Source organism: Pygoscelis adeliae, unplaced genomic scaffold (assembly GCF_000699105.1).
Source record: "Pygoscelis adeliae isolate BGI_AS28 unplaced genomic scaffold, ASM69910v1 Scaffold353, whole genome shotgun sequence".
NCBI lineage: Eukaryota > Metazoa > Chordata > Aves > Sphenisciformes > Spheniscidae > Pygoscelis > Pygoscelis adeliae.
Window position 1 is genome coordinate 159,198 of NW_008824445.1, and position 16,960 is coordinate 176,157.

Here is a 16,960-nt window from a genome sequence, read left to right on the forward strand (position 1 = left end):
TCATTTGCAAATAAGCCTCCCCCCGCCACCTCCCGAATCGCTCCTCCCTCCTCCAGCCACTCTCTTGCTGGAGGAGAACACCCACGGAGAGGTGAGGTCCACACCAAGAACATGCCCGGCCACGGTCCCCGACGGCTGCAGCGAGTGACAGGAGCGGAGCGATGGAGCCCAGCCTCATGTGAAAGCAGCTGGGTGACCAGAGGGGGTTTTAAGGTTTCATTTTGAGTGAAACAAATGCCTTCTAGGCCCCAAATCAGGAAGCGAAAGCAGGTGTCACTCTGCAAAATGATCAATGGCAAACCCCAGGTCGCCTCCTGTTGTCTCCCCCCCGCCTTTCCAGAACGGGCGGCTCAGCACCGGCACACTCCGCACCACGCTCAGCACCGCAGCAGAGACAGGGGGAATCCAGATTTCAAAGAAATAAACTCATCTCTTGCCATCACCTCCCCACGACCGGAGGGAAGTCCGAGGCTGTAGGATTTCCCAGATGCGCTCCGCTCTCGTCTCACTGGCTGTCAGCCACCAAAAAAAAAAAAAAATGGGGAGAGGTAAAAATAACCCCAAACCAATGGAAACACCAGGTCAGGAGGCAGCTGGGTTACACTGAGCCAAGCGGGTCAGCCATGCCGTGGATCCCCAGCACCGGCAGCTCCGCAGCCCGTCACTGGTGCCAGGCACCCGCAGCAACCCGCGGTCGGCGTCACGCCGATCCTGGCACGTGGGTTTGGTCCAGCCATCCTGAACCTGGCCATAACCCAAGCGCAGCAACACGTCTTGTGATCCCCAGGGCCTTTTGGAGGTACCTCGACAATAATGTGGGGTGGACAAAGCACATCAAACCCCGCAGCTGATGCAGACTAACACTCCCCCCGGCAAATAAATTAATTCCCATTTGCACGCCCGGAGCCAGAGGCTTTCCTGCCCCACACACATGCACAGGAGATGCTTGGGTTTTGGCAGGAGCTAAAGGAAATGGCCATAAGATGAAAGCGAGGAATGAGAACAAAACTAAAAATGCCCTAAAAGCCACCAAGAGGAATCCTGTCCTGCGGGCGAGGAGCTATAGGTAATGCCAACAAACCGCGGCAGCTCGGAGAAATCACAGCTGCTGCGTTTTTACCCCTCCTGAAGCGATGCTATCAGCCCCCCTGAAAACGAGAGCTCCCACCCTGCCAGCAAATCTGCTACATCCTCCTGCTTTCAGAGCATCGCATTTGGGAAGAGGCTAAAAATACCCCGCAAAGTTTATCAAGCCTCAGCGCCGGGAGGCAGCCGGTGCCCCGTGCTGTGTGCCAGCCCGCAGCATGGCTGGGGGACAGCCCATCATGAAGGCTCGGTCTAGTGTAAAGCTTCGAGACTTTGAAAGGTTTTTCATCCGCTGTGGGAATGAGCTGGTGCTGGGTCCCGCATTGCCACTGCCCCGGCACAGCTGCCGGGCTGTTTTGCAGCAGGTGGGGCAGCTCTTTTTCTTCCTTTTCCTCCACTCTTTGGGACAACTTGATGAAATCTTTATCCAGAATTCCTCTTTTTAAGGAACTGGTATTTGCAGATGGCAAAAAACCATCAATGTCACGCTCTTGATTTCCCCGGCAGCGTGCTCACACCCTGGCAGCGGGGCAGGCAGTACCAAAGCTCCCTGCTCACACAACTCGGCCCTCCAGAGCACATCTCTGTTACAGACTGGCTGAGCACTTCTGACTTGCGCCTGCATTCTTAAAGCCCCTTCCCACCATGGAGCAAAGAGATCCTCCCTGCCACGCAAGCTTCAAACCCCACCACAGCAGGGTTGGTCTGCAGCATCCCTGTCTAGCGCTTTTTGGTCCAGCTGGGATACATGCTCCCTGCAACCTTTTGCCATCCTTCAAAAGCCAAGATTACAGGCACCTTATAGCACTGTGCATTCCCTAGATCTTCACAGCTTAATCACCAGGAGAAGCTCCCGGTCAGGTGCTTCAGGAGCAGAAGCGTCTATTCCTTCTTCAAGCATCCTCTGAGCAGCCTTAAACAAGCGTGTCCATTCCTGAGCAACCGTCTGTGCTGGCTTTTAGCATCGGCACTTCCTCTGCTCCCCTTCCCGGCTGGGCTCACCAGCCCATCAGCCTCTCAATCACAGAAGTAAGTGATGGCGAGGCAAATCGGACTTGACATGCGTATCTAAAAATGGATGAATAGTAACGCCGCCGTAGCAGCTGAAGGCAGTTTGTAGGCTGTGCCAAGCCTGAGCCCTCCCGCAAGCCCACGCTCTTGCAGCTCCAGGGAGCGGAGCAGCTCTTTGGAGGGGAGGGCAAGAGCGAAGGTGACAGGAGGAACCACTCCAATTGCTATGCAAGCCCCACGGTTTTGTTTCCCTGGCTGATGGAGATAAACCTCTCACAGCCAGAACAGCTCCCTTTACCCTTCTCTCTCTGCAGCATCACCCCTCTGATGGCAATTAAATGTCTTCTGCTGTGCCAACCTCGGTGGAGGCAGGAAGAAGCCCTGCAGATCCTCTGGTGGGGCTCTCAGGGCTGGACCCTGCAGGGACTGAGCTCTGACCCTGCTCCAGCCAGCCCTGGGCAGCGACAATACCCCAGAAAGTAAAAAAAGCCAGAAAGAAATGTAGGCACATAGATGGGCTTTGCTAAAAATAGGGTCTGATACAAAATAGGCAGAAAAATAGCTAAGCGTACCCATTTTGCAAACAGAATCAGCAAATGTATTCACTTTGCAAATTCAGCAACCGTATGTTGCCTATTTTGTAGAATAGGCAAAATGCTTCCCTAAACTGAAAAATCCCCTTTCAAGGACACTGAATAAACCGGCTGGCAGAAATTCACCTATTTTGCATGACAGGCAACATTACTGCAAGCCGTATTTTAGGAACTGTGCTCTTGCAGCCTAATTAAACCTTTTCCCCCAGCTCCTCGATATTCACAACAGAGCGACTCACTCTAGATTTCGCGTAGTAACCGGCCATTTCCACCAGAAAGCAGCTCCTGGGCAGTTCCCCTCTGGTTCCCATAAAACCACACGATGTTTTGCAATCCCTGTTTTGAGGAAGGGAATATCAATCCGCTTCCCACAACTGCAGAAGTCCTCAGCTGTGGCAGGCGGGGGGCCCCGGGCAACCCGACTGCCACGCCGGGTCGCACTGAAGGTGTAAGCTTTGCAGCCCCTTGCTGGAAACCTGGAAGAAGTTTTATCATGGAAAAGACTAAACACGGACACAAACAGGAGACCCAACCATCCCTTTGGAGTGCAAGATCTGTAGCTTTTGGAAGATTGCTACAAAACATAGGGGGGAAAAACAAAGCACAGGAAAGAAAAGGAACATGCTTTTATTCACTATAAGTAAGAAAATCATTTGATCACTGGCTCAGAAATATCTGTATTGAAAGCTGCTTTTAAAGGCAGAGCCTTCAAACCACTTGCACTTACCCACTGTTTGAATTTTTCCAACAATTCCTCCCAGCCAGAGCATTTCTGTCCAAAACCAGCACCAAGGACACTGAGAAAACCTGTACCGCTTGCAACTTAAGACACTAACACCAGCACCTGAGCCTGCCCCGGAATAGACACCGAATCAGGAACCGGTATTTACATCTTCCACATAAAACGCAAAGCCCGGTGTCATGAGCTGAATTGCCCTTCACGGAAAGGCGCCACAAAATCCACCTTCCCGGTGGGGCCATTGGTTGTTTCTGGCATTTCCCCTTCTGTGCTGGTTTCGCCTCCCAGCTCCCGCTGTTGAGTACCGCAAGCAACTGCCAGTGCCAAAAACACGTAAATTTTGTAAATCCCACTTGACCTTTCTCCCCTCTTTACTAGGGACTTGCAACAAATGCTTCTGAAGTCTCATAATAAACCCCTCCTTCCCCCTTACCTAACCAAGAACTGTCTCCTTGAAGGACACTGGAACTATCCCACAGGCAAAGCTGCCTAGAAATGAACCGGCGCAGAGCTTGATTTTTGTTTTAGACCACAAATTCCTAGCCCATCGCTCTGTGGTCAGCTGGAAAGAGTCAGATCAGTCTTCAGACCATTTATCGGAAGCAGAGTCAGCTTGTTTCACACCTCTCTTAGGGTTCAATTACTCACAAAATAGACGTGTACGCTGTGAATAGGCTCTCCGAGATCAATGAAGGGCTCTGCAGTGATTAAGCCAACCCAGCATGTTTGCTCTGCAGGGGGTACTTGTGGAGGGAGGTGCTGCCTGCAGCAGGATCGGGGACCTCTTCTTTACATCCAAGTTATTTTAAGCATAAGAGATGCCACAGCAATGCAACAGGCAAAGTACTGAGCACCAGCACTTCTCTGCTGGAAAACGTCCTTTTCTTTCTCACATAATAAATTACGCTGCTTTATACAACTAAACTAAGGTATAGGGGAAGCACTTACCCACTGTTTGCGAGCATGATTTCTCCTCTTAAAGTACAAAATTAACTTTTTCCGCATTGCCTGGTTTCTGTAAAGAAAAAAAAAGATGAGATCCGATTAATGAGGCGGCTAAAATCCAAAGCCTGGCTCTTCCCACTCCCAAAGGAGTTCACAGTGCAGTTTCCACCTTAACTCGGAATTGCATCAACTTCAGAGCCGCAAACGCGGTTACCTGGGGACCTCGTGCCAGCTTTAGAGAAAGACCAACAAACCTTCCAACACAAGGAACTTCACCCACATCTGTTGGTAAAACCGGGACTAAAGTTGAGAACTACATTAATAAACTCCCAATTTGCAAACCTTTACCGTATGCTCAGCGCTGAACATGGGCAGACGTTCAGCTCTGTGTTTACCAATGGGTCAGGCTGATTCTTGATTATTTTTACATTTTGATCTGCAAAAACCCAATGGGGCCCCAAGAGTTGGGGGGCTCAGGCCAAGCTCTGCGTGGCAGAAGGTGGCTCCCCCCAGCACCCCCCGAGCAGAGGCTACCCTGAGCCGCCCCGGTCCCCAGGGCCAGCAGCGAGGTAACTGTCAGTGCACACTCCCAAGGGGTTATTCACACCCGGGCTCCGAGACGCTGATAAGGAGGCAGGATTGCAGCAGGGCTCGCAGCACATATCTCCTAACCTCTTGCTTTCTTGGAGCTGCGCCTAACAAAGCTGCAAACAAACCAGCCAGGAAAGTTCAGCCACTTGCAGAATTGGGACCTCGAGAGAAACTAGCCACTGCAACCACAACCAACCCGGCGTCTGCCGAGACACCCCCCTGGTTTCTTCTTCTTTCTACTTTCTAAACACAGCATGAAATAATTGCTCAAAAGAGAAGCAGTGCCAAAGCAGTAAGCAGCAGGAAAGGCTGCACGGGCTTCCAGAGTCTGCACGAACCGGAGAGCTGAGCTCCTGCAGTTGGTCCTGTTAGTAATATTCACAGCAATAAAACCTCTAGGCAAAAGGTAGAGACCAGGGGCAAAGGAGTTTCCTTGAGCCTTTTATCCCGATTAAAGGCAGAGCTGCAGTGTGTAATTACTGATCAAGAGCTTAACAGTCTCATGTAGGCATGTTCTGCAGGATTTAGCAGAATGGAAAGACACCCTTGCTGCTTCCTCATTCCCCTCCCTGCCTGGTTAGTGGGGAGGAGAAAAAACACCGTCCTCCCCTCATAAATCCCTAAACCTAATCAGCAGCAAAAGATTGTTTGGGAAGGGGCAGAGGGTCCAGCTCACTTAGAGAGAGGACTGGGGGCAGTTCTGGCTAAATTTGGGGATGGAGAGCATCGCAGAAAGTATAAAAATTTTTCACTTTTAAAACTCTCTTCTTGCTACACCACTAAACCATGCCCTGGCACATACGGGGAACGACAGTGATCCCGCAGCAAGCGCTGCCCTGGGGACCCCCGGTCCCTCCAGCCCACCGCCAAGGCTGCACTCTGCTCCGGCAGCGTGCCATGGGATGCCAGCCCGCCTGCACGTAGGGACCCGGAGCAGGGCCTGGGGGCACTGCCATAATACTGGCACCCCATAATCAGCAGGTTTATTTAGGACAGCAATTCCTTAGGCCTGGGCTCTTCAACCACCAACCTCCAAGATCAAGTACGGCTGCTAGAGGAAAGGCAGCAGGATTTGGGACAGGGATGATTTCTTCTCCAGCACAGCACAGCCACACGCAGCTTTGTGGCCTCTTTTTAGTTTACCAAGGAGGAAACACATCGGGCTTGATTCTTGGTCCTAATAGTACCATTCGGATTTTGTAACTTCTGTTTTCCCCTCTTAATTAGTTACCAGAGGTATGGGATACATACGGAATCCCTGACGGCTGCCTGAGCTGCACTACATCTTCATTCCCTTTGACTTTGCCTTGAACGCTTTGATGCAAAAATAGACCTTGATTTCCAAGGTAGTGCTAGCAAGCGGCACTCCTAACTCCTCCTACGAACGGAAAACACCAGCTACCGGCTGGGAACAGACTCCAGTATCCCCAACTCGAGCCACACAGCCCCAAATCCCCGTGCACTCCCAATTCCAGGCAGCACCAGCATTGGCAGAAGGCACAGCCAAGCGATGGGTCTGAAGGCTCCTGCAGAGCAGACACTTGGATCCACAAAGGTTTTCTGAGCAAGGGCTTGAATATCAAGCCATGTCCTTTGGTTCTGTTTCAGAAATCAAAGTGGCATTGATCTTGGGAGGGGTGGGGGTGGGGAGGGAATCTAATATATCCATGCACAGGGCACTTTCTGCCTTTGCTCTTTTTTGACAGCATGTTTACAAAGGACCCGCTGTTGTTCTGGGCTGCACTGCAAAGACGAGAGGCCACCTCATTAGATATATTAATAAACATTGCTGCCAAAGGCTTCTCCCGGCTGGATCACACAGCGTCACTGTCTTTTGTTTCTGTGTGGTGCATCCACCGAGGAGCCTCAAAGAGGGTTGCAGGCGACTGGCTGAGCTAAACCTCACCACTCACCTCTGTGCAAACAGCATTCACTTGCCTTTAAAAATTAGGGAAACTGAGGCACGGCGCTGCAGTGATGTCTGCCCACTTGCGCAGGGAGGGAGGCATAAGAAACGAGGAGCGGGGCTGTGCTGTGCCGAATGCTCCAGAGCATCCATCTCTGGACCCACAGGCGAGGTCGGTCCAGCAGCATCCAGCACCCGTTTGCCAGCCCTGCACACCAGGCGCTCCTCTGCCCACCCGCAGGCTCTCCTCCCAACCGAGCCCCGGATCCTCACGTGCTCCCTCATCCCTTCACATTGCACACAGTGAGCTTTCGTCACCAGCTCCAGCGCCGCGTGGTCCCACAGCGCGCAGCAAATCCTCCTGCAGAGACCCCGTCAGACAGATTTCCTTCCAAGGCTTCAGCTCTGTGCGAACAAGCTCCGACGGGAGACTGTGCCCAAAAGACACATTCCCCTTGTGTTTGTTTATTCCAATTCTGATGGAAACTCTAACACTGGGAAACCACTGGGGTGATGCTAATGATGATCATGTGTGCGATGGCCCACCAGCAAGGGGTCATGGATTGTCCCTTGGGGCCAGAACAGCCAAAATCAACCCCTGCCCTCCCCACGCCAGCCTGGGTGACATCCAGGAGCAATGTGGGTCTTTGACACGCTGCTGCTGGATCTGCCGCACAACTTATCAGGAGACAGAAGAGTAAATGAAGAAAATTTGCAGCTCTTACGCAGCTGATGGGTTGCCTTGAGTTTTGCATCATGGCTGACCTTGAAAGTGCTAATACAGGCAAAGACTTAATGGCTCCGCAGCTGCAAAAATCAGGAATGCTTTGAAAGCCGGTGTATGTTTACCACCGCCAAGGCTGAAGTAATCAAAGAGTGAAAGGACTAAAAACAACAACAAAACCCCCTCATGCCCTAAATGTTTTTGCCACTTTATCTTTTTTTTTTTTTTTGCATAAGGTCAACCTTTCAAAGGTTAATACAATCTTGGTAAATATAAATAGGCTTCACAGTTTATCTTGCTACATGTACTGCTGTTACTTAGAAACCATTTGCAGAGAGGTTAATTCGGGCCACATGTCTCCAAAGCACACGCTGTGCTCCCTGGGCAAATCACGGAGCCAAGCACAACGGCTGTGGCACAGGCGGGGAAGGTAAGGGCTGTCTGCTGGGAGTCTTGCACAGAAATAACCAGCGTGGAGCAGCACATGGGAAAGGTCATTCTTGCAGTGCACCGAGCCTCCTTCATCGTCCTCCTCCTTGGCAGCCCAAATCCTTGCAGCTCCCCGCCTGCGGTTTGCTGATGCACACGAAAAGCGTCAGGGATGGAGCCCTGAACCTCCACGGGGTGAAGAAATCAGGCAGTTCACAGGCAGAAGGAATAGAGGCTCCTTAGATAAAGCAACAGTGACTCTTGTGGACAGTTTTAAGTATTGCTGTGCTGGCACATGACACACCATGCCAGGTCAGGAGGACGTGCAAGTTCTCTGCCCTGTCCTTGGCCGTGCCCCACGCAGGCTGGGATGGACCCAGCGAGACACGGAGCCCACCCAGCTTCTGGCGAGCTGGCGTTTGGGGGCTGCCAGATGGCACATCCCCAACCTTGTGGTCGACAATTCATCTAATCACTGCTGGAACCCACCTGCGTTTCTGCCTTCCCTGCGGCTGTGGGCTCCACAGCTCCCTGGTGTGCCTACGGGGAAAGCCCTTCTTTCTGGTGGGCTCTCAGCTTCACGTAGCGTCCCCCAGCACCAGCTGCAATGACACTGTGACCATGCATTTCCCACTCACCTACTCCAGAGCTGTCCCGGTTTTATACATTTCTAACGCTTCCCTCTGAAGGCAGCTTTTCTCCGCCGAGGTGAGGACATGACACCCAGTTACCTTCTCTGTGCTAAAAGCTATCCCAGCCTTTTGGTCACCAGAGGAGCTTTTCCTGCACCTTCTCTGCTCCTTTGCAGAGAGGGGAGTTCAGCCAGTGCGGGTCACACAACCACCACAGCCTTCTCCAGAGAGACATCGACCCTTTGAGCTTTTGCAGACCTCAGGCACGGAGTCACCTCCAGCCAGCCAGTCCCCAGAACAACAGCTCTCGTCCACGCTCGGGGACGTGCAGCCTCACGCTGGGAGCCCAGGGCTGCTGCTCCTCTCTAACTGCTCTGTGAATGCCTTGAGGATTTCTGTCCTCATTGCCAGTGAACTCAACCAGCAATGATCTCCTTCCACCATCCCAGCAGGGCAAGGGTAAGCCGAGTCTGCCACAGAGGCTGCGGGCGATTCAGGGTTTTCCCCACATCAGAGGCCCACCGTTTGTTTGTAGTCTGGGGTGGCAGAGGCTCCCAGGAGCAGCAGGTCACCTGCTTTGGGGGTCAGGTATCAACTGGATGAGTGCAGCAAGAGCCCCGGTACCAGGTACCAGCCTGAAATGGGGCACGACCCAGGTGGGGAGCCTGGGGCAGCCCCACCAGTGCCCAGCACTTCCCCACAAGCACCGGCAGGCAGCAGGAAGAAACAGAGATTAAACAAGGTAAACCAAACTCAAAACGTGATGTTTGATTGTCACCTGCCACCAGCACAGGAAGCAGGATTCAAATGTTATCTATAATTTTGGGTGCGATTCTGCAAGAGCTTTTCATCCTTGCATAGCTCATCCTACAGCCCCACTGACCTAACTGGTGAGCCCCACACCTGAGCGTGGTTCTCAGAGCCAGCCTCCAAACCACAGAGTGAAATACACCTCCCACTCCAAGCAAGCAAGGGGAGCCCTGTGGGAGCAGCCACGTCCACCTTAACTGGCTTGGCGCAAGGTTGTTTTTGTTTTTTGGCTTTCACAATGGAGCCCCTCAAGGAGAGAACCTGTAACTCTGACTTTTGAGTTACTTGGCTCAGGTCCACATGAATGACTTGGCTATGATCCCTCCGGAGGCTGCGATCTTAAAAGGATGTGCGCGCACGCATGCGCGTCAGTGCTGGTGTGTACACATGTGTGGACGCTGCCAAAGCCCTGGGATAAGACTCCCAAGGATACAAAGAGCCGATGCACCGCAGCACACCTGGCCGAGCCCGCCTGCAGAGGCCTTCAGCCGGTGCAAGACGAGATGAAAGGAAGTTTGCTATTTGATCAAAACTAATCAGGGGTATTTAATTACATAGGAACGTCTTTCATCAAACAGCCAGTGCAAACAAAGTAGAGATCAAGTCTGCAAAGAGCGACGGGAAGGAGGCAGCGAGCAGCTGGCAAAGCCATTGTACAGCGAGATTGATCATGCAGGTGAGGGTCGGAAACGGAGGAGCCTCCTGGCGACTCCAGCCAAACAAAGCGCTGCCAGCGAGACTGGAGATCTGCAAACCACGGGACCCAAGGAGCGCAGCCAGAACGCTCCAAGGTGAAACCGGCCAAGAGGCAACAGAGAGCGTACAGAAACAGTTGTGTCCCCCCAGGTATGCCCGCTCCTATGCATCGCTGATGCCAGGATCCTAAGCTGCAGCTCAGGGCAGTCACTGATTCCCTACCCCTCTAGCTGCAAGACGTCCTGCGGAGAGGGCAGGGAGCAGGTCATCCTGTTCACGGGTCATTGCACTCATTCATTTTCTTTGCTCTGAAATGGCGGGAGCACACAGCTCCAGCTGGTAATACACTGTAACCTATTAACCCCAAGACAGGGCACGTTCCTGGAAAGCCAGCTGTTCGGAGCAGTTTCCTTGCAATATCCAGAAACACTTTCTGGCAAAGAAAAGCAAAGCAGATCTTCAGTTAATTTACCCCAGAGTCCTTGAGCATTGGGATGGACTAAACCCCCAGCACCATTAGTGCCTCTGAGAACGGAGTGGCAGAGGTTCGTAACTCTGGATGTACAGTCGGGCAGGCTGTGTTTGTGCCCAGAAACAACACTCAAGAGAAAGAAGCTACCCAGAGGTCTCCCAGCTTCTCAAATCACGTCCTCTGCAGGTCCAAAATGCATTCAGCTTTGGAGGTCCAAATTCATCGCTGTAATCCATGAAGAAGTTTCTGCTGCTAATTCACCTGGCGGTTCACATGTTGAGGCCAGTGGGATGCTTGTGCTCCAAGGAGGAGACGCCTTCGCAAACATGGGTGCCTCGTTATCAGAGCCTGCCCTGGCCAGACCCCCAGCACAGCCTGTCCAGGTCCCCGCAGTGCTATCTCCTTGTGAAGATGTTCCCACCTAGATGCTTAAGTGACTCCCTTGGGCAGCAGTTACATCCATAACCACAGTTCTTAACATCAGATGGGAAATTCATGCCCATCCCCTTTAGCACCTACGAGCTTAGGACCAAAATGAGGCAAGTGCAAGTACAGAAGCACTTCTAGCCACCCGTCAGGCGCCTGTCCTACACCTTTGCCTTCCCTCGAAGCCCAAGCTGACATTGCAAGCCCAGGTGTTGCAAGATAGTCCACCCAAAACCAGTACTTGGCTGGTTTACACTTTAGAACTCTTCACAGTTCACCGGCAAGAGAAAGAAGCAGAAGGTTGCAGTGTGTGTCTCCATCATTTAGTAATTCATCACAAGATAATACTTCTGCCCTAGCGCATGCCAATAGAGAATAAAAGAGATGAGAAACCTTGAATGGGATGAGTGGGGAGCTGCTAGGTGAATTTCTAATGAGGAAAATGTCTACAAGCACTAATAAAAAGACCTGAAAGAGAATGCATTAGTAATGACAGGGTTTGGAAGAGCATTTGTGTTACATGTCAGGCTTTGACGATGAATTTAGAGGCAATCCAGTGCTACTAAAACCCCTAAACAGCCAGTAATGAAAAGATGACTTAAATTTTCCGAAGTGACAAGTGATTTGGAAAGCCGTAGTAGTTAGATTTTCAGAAGAAAGCTGTTCTGCTCTTTTGGGAGACAGGGGCGAGGCGAGGGGGGCATTTTGAAAAGACAAAGATATTCAGAAGCCCCTAAACCTCTCTGAAAATCCTGACTTCAGATTTTGATTCTGCAGAGGCAAAGTCCTCGCCCCCCCCCCCCCAAAAGCTACCAGCTGCAGACAGCAACCCAGCCGTGCAAATATTAACGGTACACACAGCCTTGCTGCCACTGGATCTGGATATGCAAGAAAACCAGAATCACACCAAGCTCTTGATCTGTTTTAACTGTACACTCAGACCCTGGTTCCCCGACACCTCTCCAAGCATTTCAAGGGGATGCAGCCTGGTTTCACCTCAACATTTCTAAATTTCAACGTAAAAGCAAGGAGAAACTCTTGAAGGGAAGGTTTAAAGCAAACCCTGTGAACAGCACCTTGCACCTTGATGATTATGCATCACATAATCCCACAGAATATGATTTTAAGATGACTGCTTCGGGAAAGGGTGGAGGAGAGTCCTGCCGGGCTGTTTTTCATGGCTGACCAAGCAGGAATCTCCTGCCGCAGAGATAAAGGCCACTTCAGAGAATATCTCTCCAGGTAGACAGCAGGTAATTGATCCTGCTCATGTGAACAACATCTTGTCATCTTTCAAACACTTCGAGGAAAGAAGGTTAATATCTTTGGTGCCAGGAGTCTGGAAAATACGCAAAATCACTACCATGGCAGGGTAGGAAGAGCAGCTCTCATCCTTGTACATCCAGCTGGCAAAACACTGAAATAAGAGTTCTAGATCAGATGCACTGGTGCTTAACTGGTGCACAAGTAAGCGTCCTCTGCATTTGTTGCTGTATTTCAGCAAAATAAAAAAAAAAGGGGGGGTCTTTGCAACCTCCTCAACTGATGCAGAATCATTCAAGTGGCCTCCAGTTGTGTTCGGGGCTGCAAGGCATCTTGGAGGAACCTGTCAGTCCATTGCAAAGTCAAAAAATTTACACCTTGAAAAACAGCAAGGGCCAAGCTAGCTATGGGGGCAAAGCTCACCCCATCCCTATGAAAATGAGGGCACTAAACACCGTCTTGCTCTCTTCTTTCTTGATGAGACAGTGGCAGAGCCCTTCCCTCCAACAAAGCAGGTATTTCATACAGAAAGGACACAGTCCCATCAAAGGTAGGTCAAGTCTTTGGCACAAACCACTCAGCGGTGCCTTAGATCACACGGCAGATGTAGCGTACAAAATTAACCACGTTTGCTCGAAGCCTGTGCTCGCAGGTGAACCAAAGGGACGCAAGCAGATGGGTAACAGAGCACAGCGAGGCAGCTAAATAGGACTTAAAAGCTTTTGAAGCTGCAAACACTGGAATGAACTGGGGCATGAAATTAATTTTAACTGTACTGAATAGGAGACAGGCCGTAAAACTCCATGAAAATAAGAGACCGGTAACATTTTAGTAAGAGTAGAAATTCTCCCCGTAACTCCCCAGTCAGCTCTATCAGCATAAGTGACTCATCCCAACTGAAAAGCAAAGCAAACAAGCAGGAAAATTAAACTAGTGTTGCAAGGCGGAGAGTACTGCTGTAGAGAAATCGAGGAATCCTGGCTTTGTGATATTCAAATGCCTTTGCACTGACGCTTGCAAACATTCAACTGAGAAAAAAAATCCACCCTAGGAAATGTTTAAGGAAAAGAAAAAAGGTATTTGTGAATAGTAGCAGCCTGGCCATCCTCCTGTGCCCAGGTATGAGGCTCCAAACCAGCTTCATGTGGGAGCAGTTTCTATTTAGCACAACAGAGCCAGCATGCAATGAGGTTCTGTGGACAGAACCGCAACCTAGATGGTTTTCCAGCAATCTGCCAAAAGACTTTTTCATCATGGCTAAATCTGCGTAGGGTGAAGTTGTTCAGAAGAATCTGCATCCAATTACACCTTGGCAAAACATAACCTGTGGTGTCCTGGCAGTTGTCCTTCTGGTGCTCTAATGCGTCTGGCTGATGTCTCCCAGCACCCTGAGGATTTACTCCATCTCCTACCAAAACAGCCACCTCCAGGCTACGGAGCAGAAGCTGCTCTTTTAGAGCAGAAAGGCACAAACATATTAAGAACAAGGAAAGAACAAAAAATATCTTCAAATGCAGCCCATGGAGAAGATGTAGGTAGGATTTGAACACCCGAGCATAACTTGGTCAAAACAGAGAAGTTTAATACCCTTTCATCTTGGTCAAAGGCCCCTGAATTATTTGTTTGGAAGAAATCACTGAAATTTTGATTTTGTATCTGCCTCCCAAGCATCCAAATGGCCTTTAACGTGCAGCAGGGACACAAGAGATGGGAGAACAGGACACGCCGATTTCTCTGCCCGTCCATCAACAAGTAGCAAAGTGCAGTTCAGACCCCAGGACCTCTGAGACAGGCCCATGGTCAAAAGCAGCGAACATCTGGAGCCCAGATCATTCAAGGGCCTTTTGCTGACCTAGATCTGTGAATGCGCTCGGCTGGCATCAATAACCAGCTGAAGGCAGCTAATTGCGAGGTTTCTGGAAGGAGGAGATGGAGGCTTTTCATTAAAACGTGTGGTTTCCTTCCCATATTTTTGCAGCATTAATCACAGTGAACATTAACCCCAAGCCTGCCTGCTCCAACCTCTCCTTGGTCTATCACCACCACCACTATAGCCACACGAGAGGGTTGGGATAACCCTACGGATGCCTACAAAGGAAGGGATGGAGAGGAGCACAAGCTCTGACGGCACGGGAAGCTGGTTTGACGGGGCTTCAAGTCTCATTACTGGTTTCACTCCTGACCTGCGCAGTCAGTTCCCTCTTGTTTGCACCCGTCTTTCAGACAGCAACCAAAGACAGGAAATCGTTTAAATCACAGGAAAATGTGATCACAAACCCACAAATATTGGCAGGGGAATGGAGAGTCCGTGAAGTATCTGGATCTACTTTTAACGCATTCTTTCAAGGACAAAACTAGCTATCAGCTTGAAGTTGCCACCTTCAGTGCCTGGCTTGTGATGGCCATGGAGCCCTTCAAGAGAAGAGGGGGGGTCAGGGGACCCCGAGAGATGGTGACTGCCACATGCCATCAGTGCCAGGGGTGAGTCACAACCAGCAACACGGAGAGCACGTCCTTGGACCAGCACTTGATGCTGTACAAGGTTGTTTATCAGCCGTCAACCCTCTGAACTGACAGCAAAACAGACTTCCAAAAGCAGGGGCCTGCAAGCCCGGCAGGGAGCACAGACCCTCTGCCAGGCATCATCACCTCTCCCAAGAGTAAAATCGCCACCTACTTCATTAGTCCTGCGTTGAATCAGTGAACTGGAGGAGGTGGCTTGGGTTTTGTTTGCTTTTTTTACATCTTTGCAGCTAGAAAAGCACACCTGAGCGGTGAGGGCTGGGGGAGGTGGCCAGCATGGAGGGCACACGACTGCATCCTCTGTGCCCCTCAGAGCTGCCTTCGCAGGCAGCGTATCCACCGAAGACAACGACCAGAGGGCTGAAATGATGGGAGACCCAGGCCAAAGCACACGAGTGTCAAAATCCTGGGGGGTGCTTGCCCAAGACTGGTGGCAATATCTGCCAAGCTCAAACGACCAGGGGTAAATGCACTGCCAACACAAGGTGCAAAGGAGACGTCTGGAAGCAAAAAGCTGTTGGGATTTCTCAGCTGCAGGAAAATCAATCGTTTCCCACCGACTTCTCCGTCTGCTTTCCCTCCCCGCAGAAGCCTTCTCCACCCTCCCCACCCACCACCAGGAGACGATGCTCCCCTGCCTCAGGGGTGCATGACACAGCAGCACCCTGGGTTTATTCCCAGCACCCAGGCCAACACCGAGTACCTGAACACAACCCTTGCATTTTAGGGTGTCAGTGCCCAGCGCTGGCAGCGAGGCTGCTCGGGGACCCGCTGAGCCCTGTGGGAGCCGAAGGGCTCGGGGTGACTCTGGGGTTTGAATGTTTTACAGCGAGTGCATTGCCTGGATGACACAGGAAGCCTTGGGTGGAGCAGGAACCGAGTGGGGCCGGGCAGCGAGCAGCAGGGTCACGTCACCAAACCCTCCTCCTCCCCGCAGCCCTTGGGGACAGACAGCACCTAAACACAACCAGCGCCTACCATGCTCCCCTGCAGCAGAGCAGAACAGCAGAGGTACATTAACTTTCCCTATAATCCCCCTGGCATCAATTAACGTACTGCTGAAAAGCAAAAGATTATTAACTTTTGTTAATAGATTATTAAAGATGATTATCGCCAGCTGACCGAGCCCATACCAAAATAGACACGCTGCAAGCAGCTCAGAGCAATTACCGGTTCATTCAAGGCAGATAAAAGTTTCAGATCTGGTTTGACTATTTACATTTCCAACAATAATCACAATTATCGCTATTCTCATTATCTGTTGTATTTCTTCTATGTTCAGGAAGTCACTGTGGTTATTAAATGCAGGTTGATGATTAAATCGTATATTGAGGTGATAAGTCAAATTAGATGATTGCTAAGTCTCAGTAAGTATCTTTGAAATAACCACTTGTTATTAGACATTCAAGAGGTGCTTCATGAAAATCTAATTGTAATTGCAACTTTTTCATTTTACCTCATCTTTCCCACATGCAAACACAGACACACATGCACTGGCAGCTGATTTTGTACTTCAGTATGCGTGAAACACAGAAGAAAGCACCCAAAGTGCGTGCTCTCTGGGAAAACACCAAGAGACCGGCCAGGACCCATGTCCACCCCCCCTGAGAAAATCAAACAGCACCTTCAGCATCTGTCTGAAGCTACAGCTCCCAACTGCTGGGCTCCTGGAGCTGCTCCTAGAGCTGGTTTGTGCTTCAGGCACCCGGAGCAGCGAAACACCAGCTCTATAAAGATGCTCGCGATTCCTCAGCAGCTTTAATTGGGGTCTGGGAGCGAGCTAGCATCCCTCCCGCTCCAGCCTAATGCCTAACCTGACATTTAAAATAGCCTTTATTGCCACGTACTTACATTTTAATGTTTTCATGGTATTGCCTGGTGTCTGAAGGCTGGTTGTATAATGGCTGAAATAAATAAGAAAAATGAAGGCATAAATGGTACAGTCTGACATTTAGAAACTTAAACCCGTCAGAAGCACCGCCGCCTCGGCGCAGGTTCCTCTCTCCCTGAACTGTGCCAGCCCAGGCGCCCGTCCCTGCCCCCCCCAGCCCGCCTGTCGCCCCCAGCCCCGCTCCTCAGCCATACTGGAGGGTGCTGGCTCCTGGCGGCGCCGC

The 16,960-nt window shown here is 51.0% G+C and overlaps 1 protein-coding gene across 1 annotated transcript in view; it reads right to left on the reverse strand.

Annotated features, from left to right (window-relative positions):
• The window catches only part of NCOR2 (nuclear receptor corepressor 2), a gene marked incomplete at its 3' end in the record, with an annotated part of 186,193 nt that overhangs the window by 95,187 nt on the left and 74,046 nt on the right, over nt 1-16,960 (reverse strand). Inside the window, exons 7-8 of the mRNA XM_009320956.1 lie at nt 16,698-16,750; nt 4,378-4,444 (exon numbers count right to left, since the gene is read on the reverse strand). Coding sequence (XP_009319231.1) covers nt 4,378-4,444; nt 16,698-16,750 — 120 coding nt within the window. The remainder of the gene's footprint in view (nt 1-4,377; nt 4,445-16,697; nt 16,751-16,960) is intronic.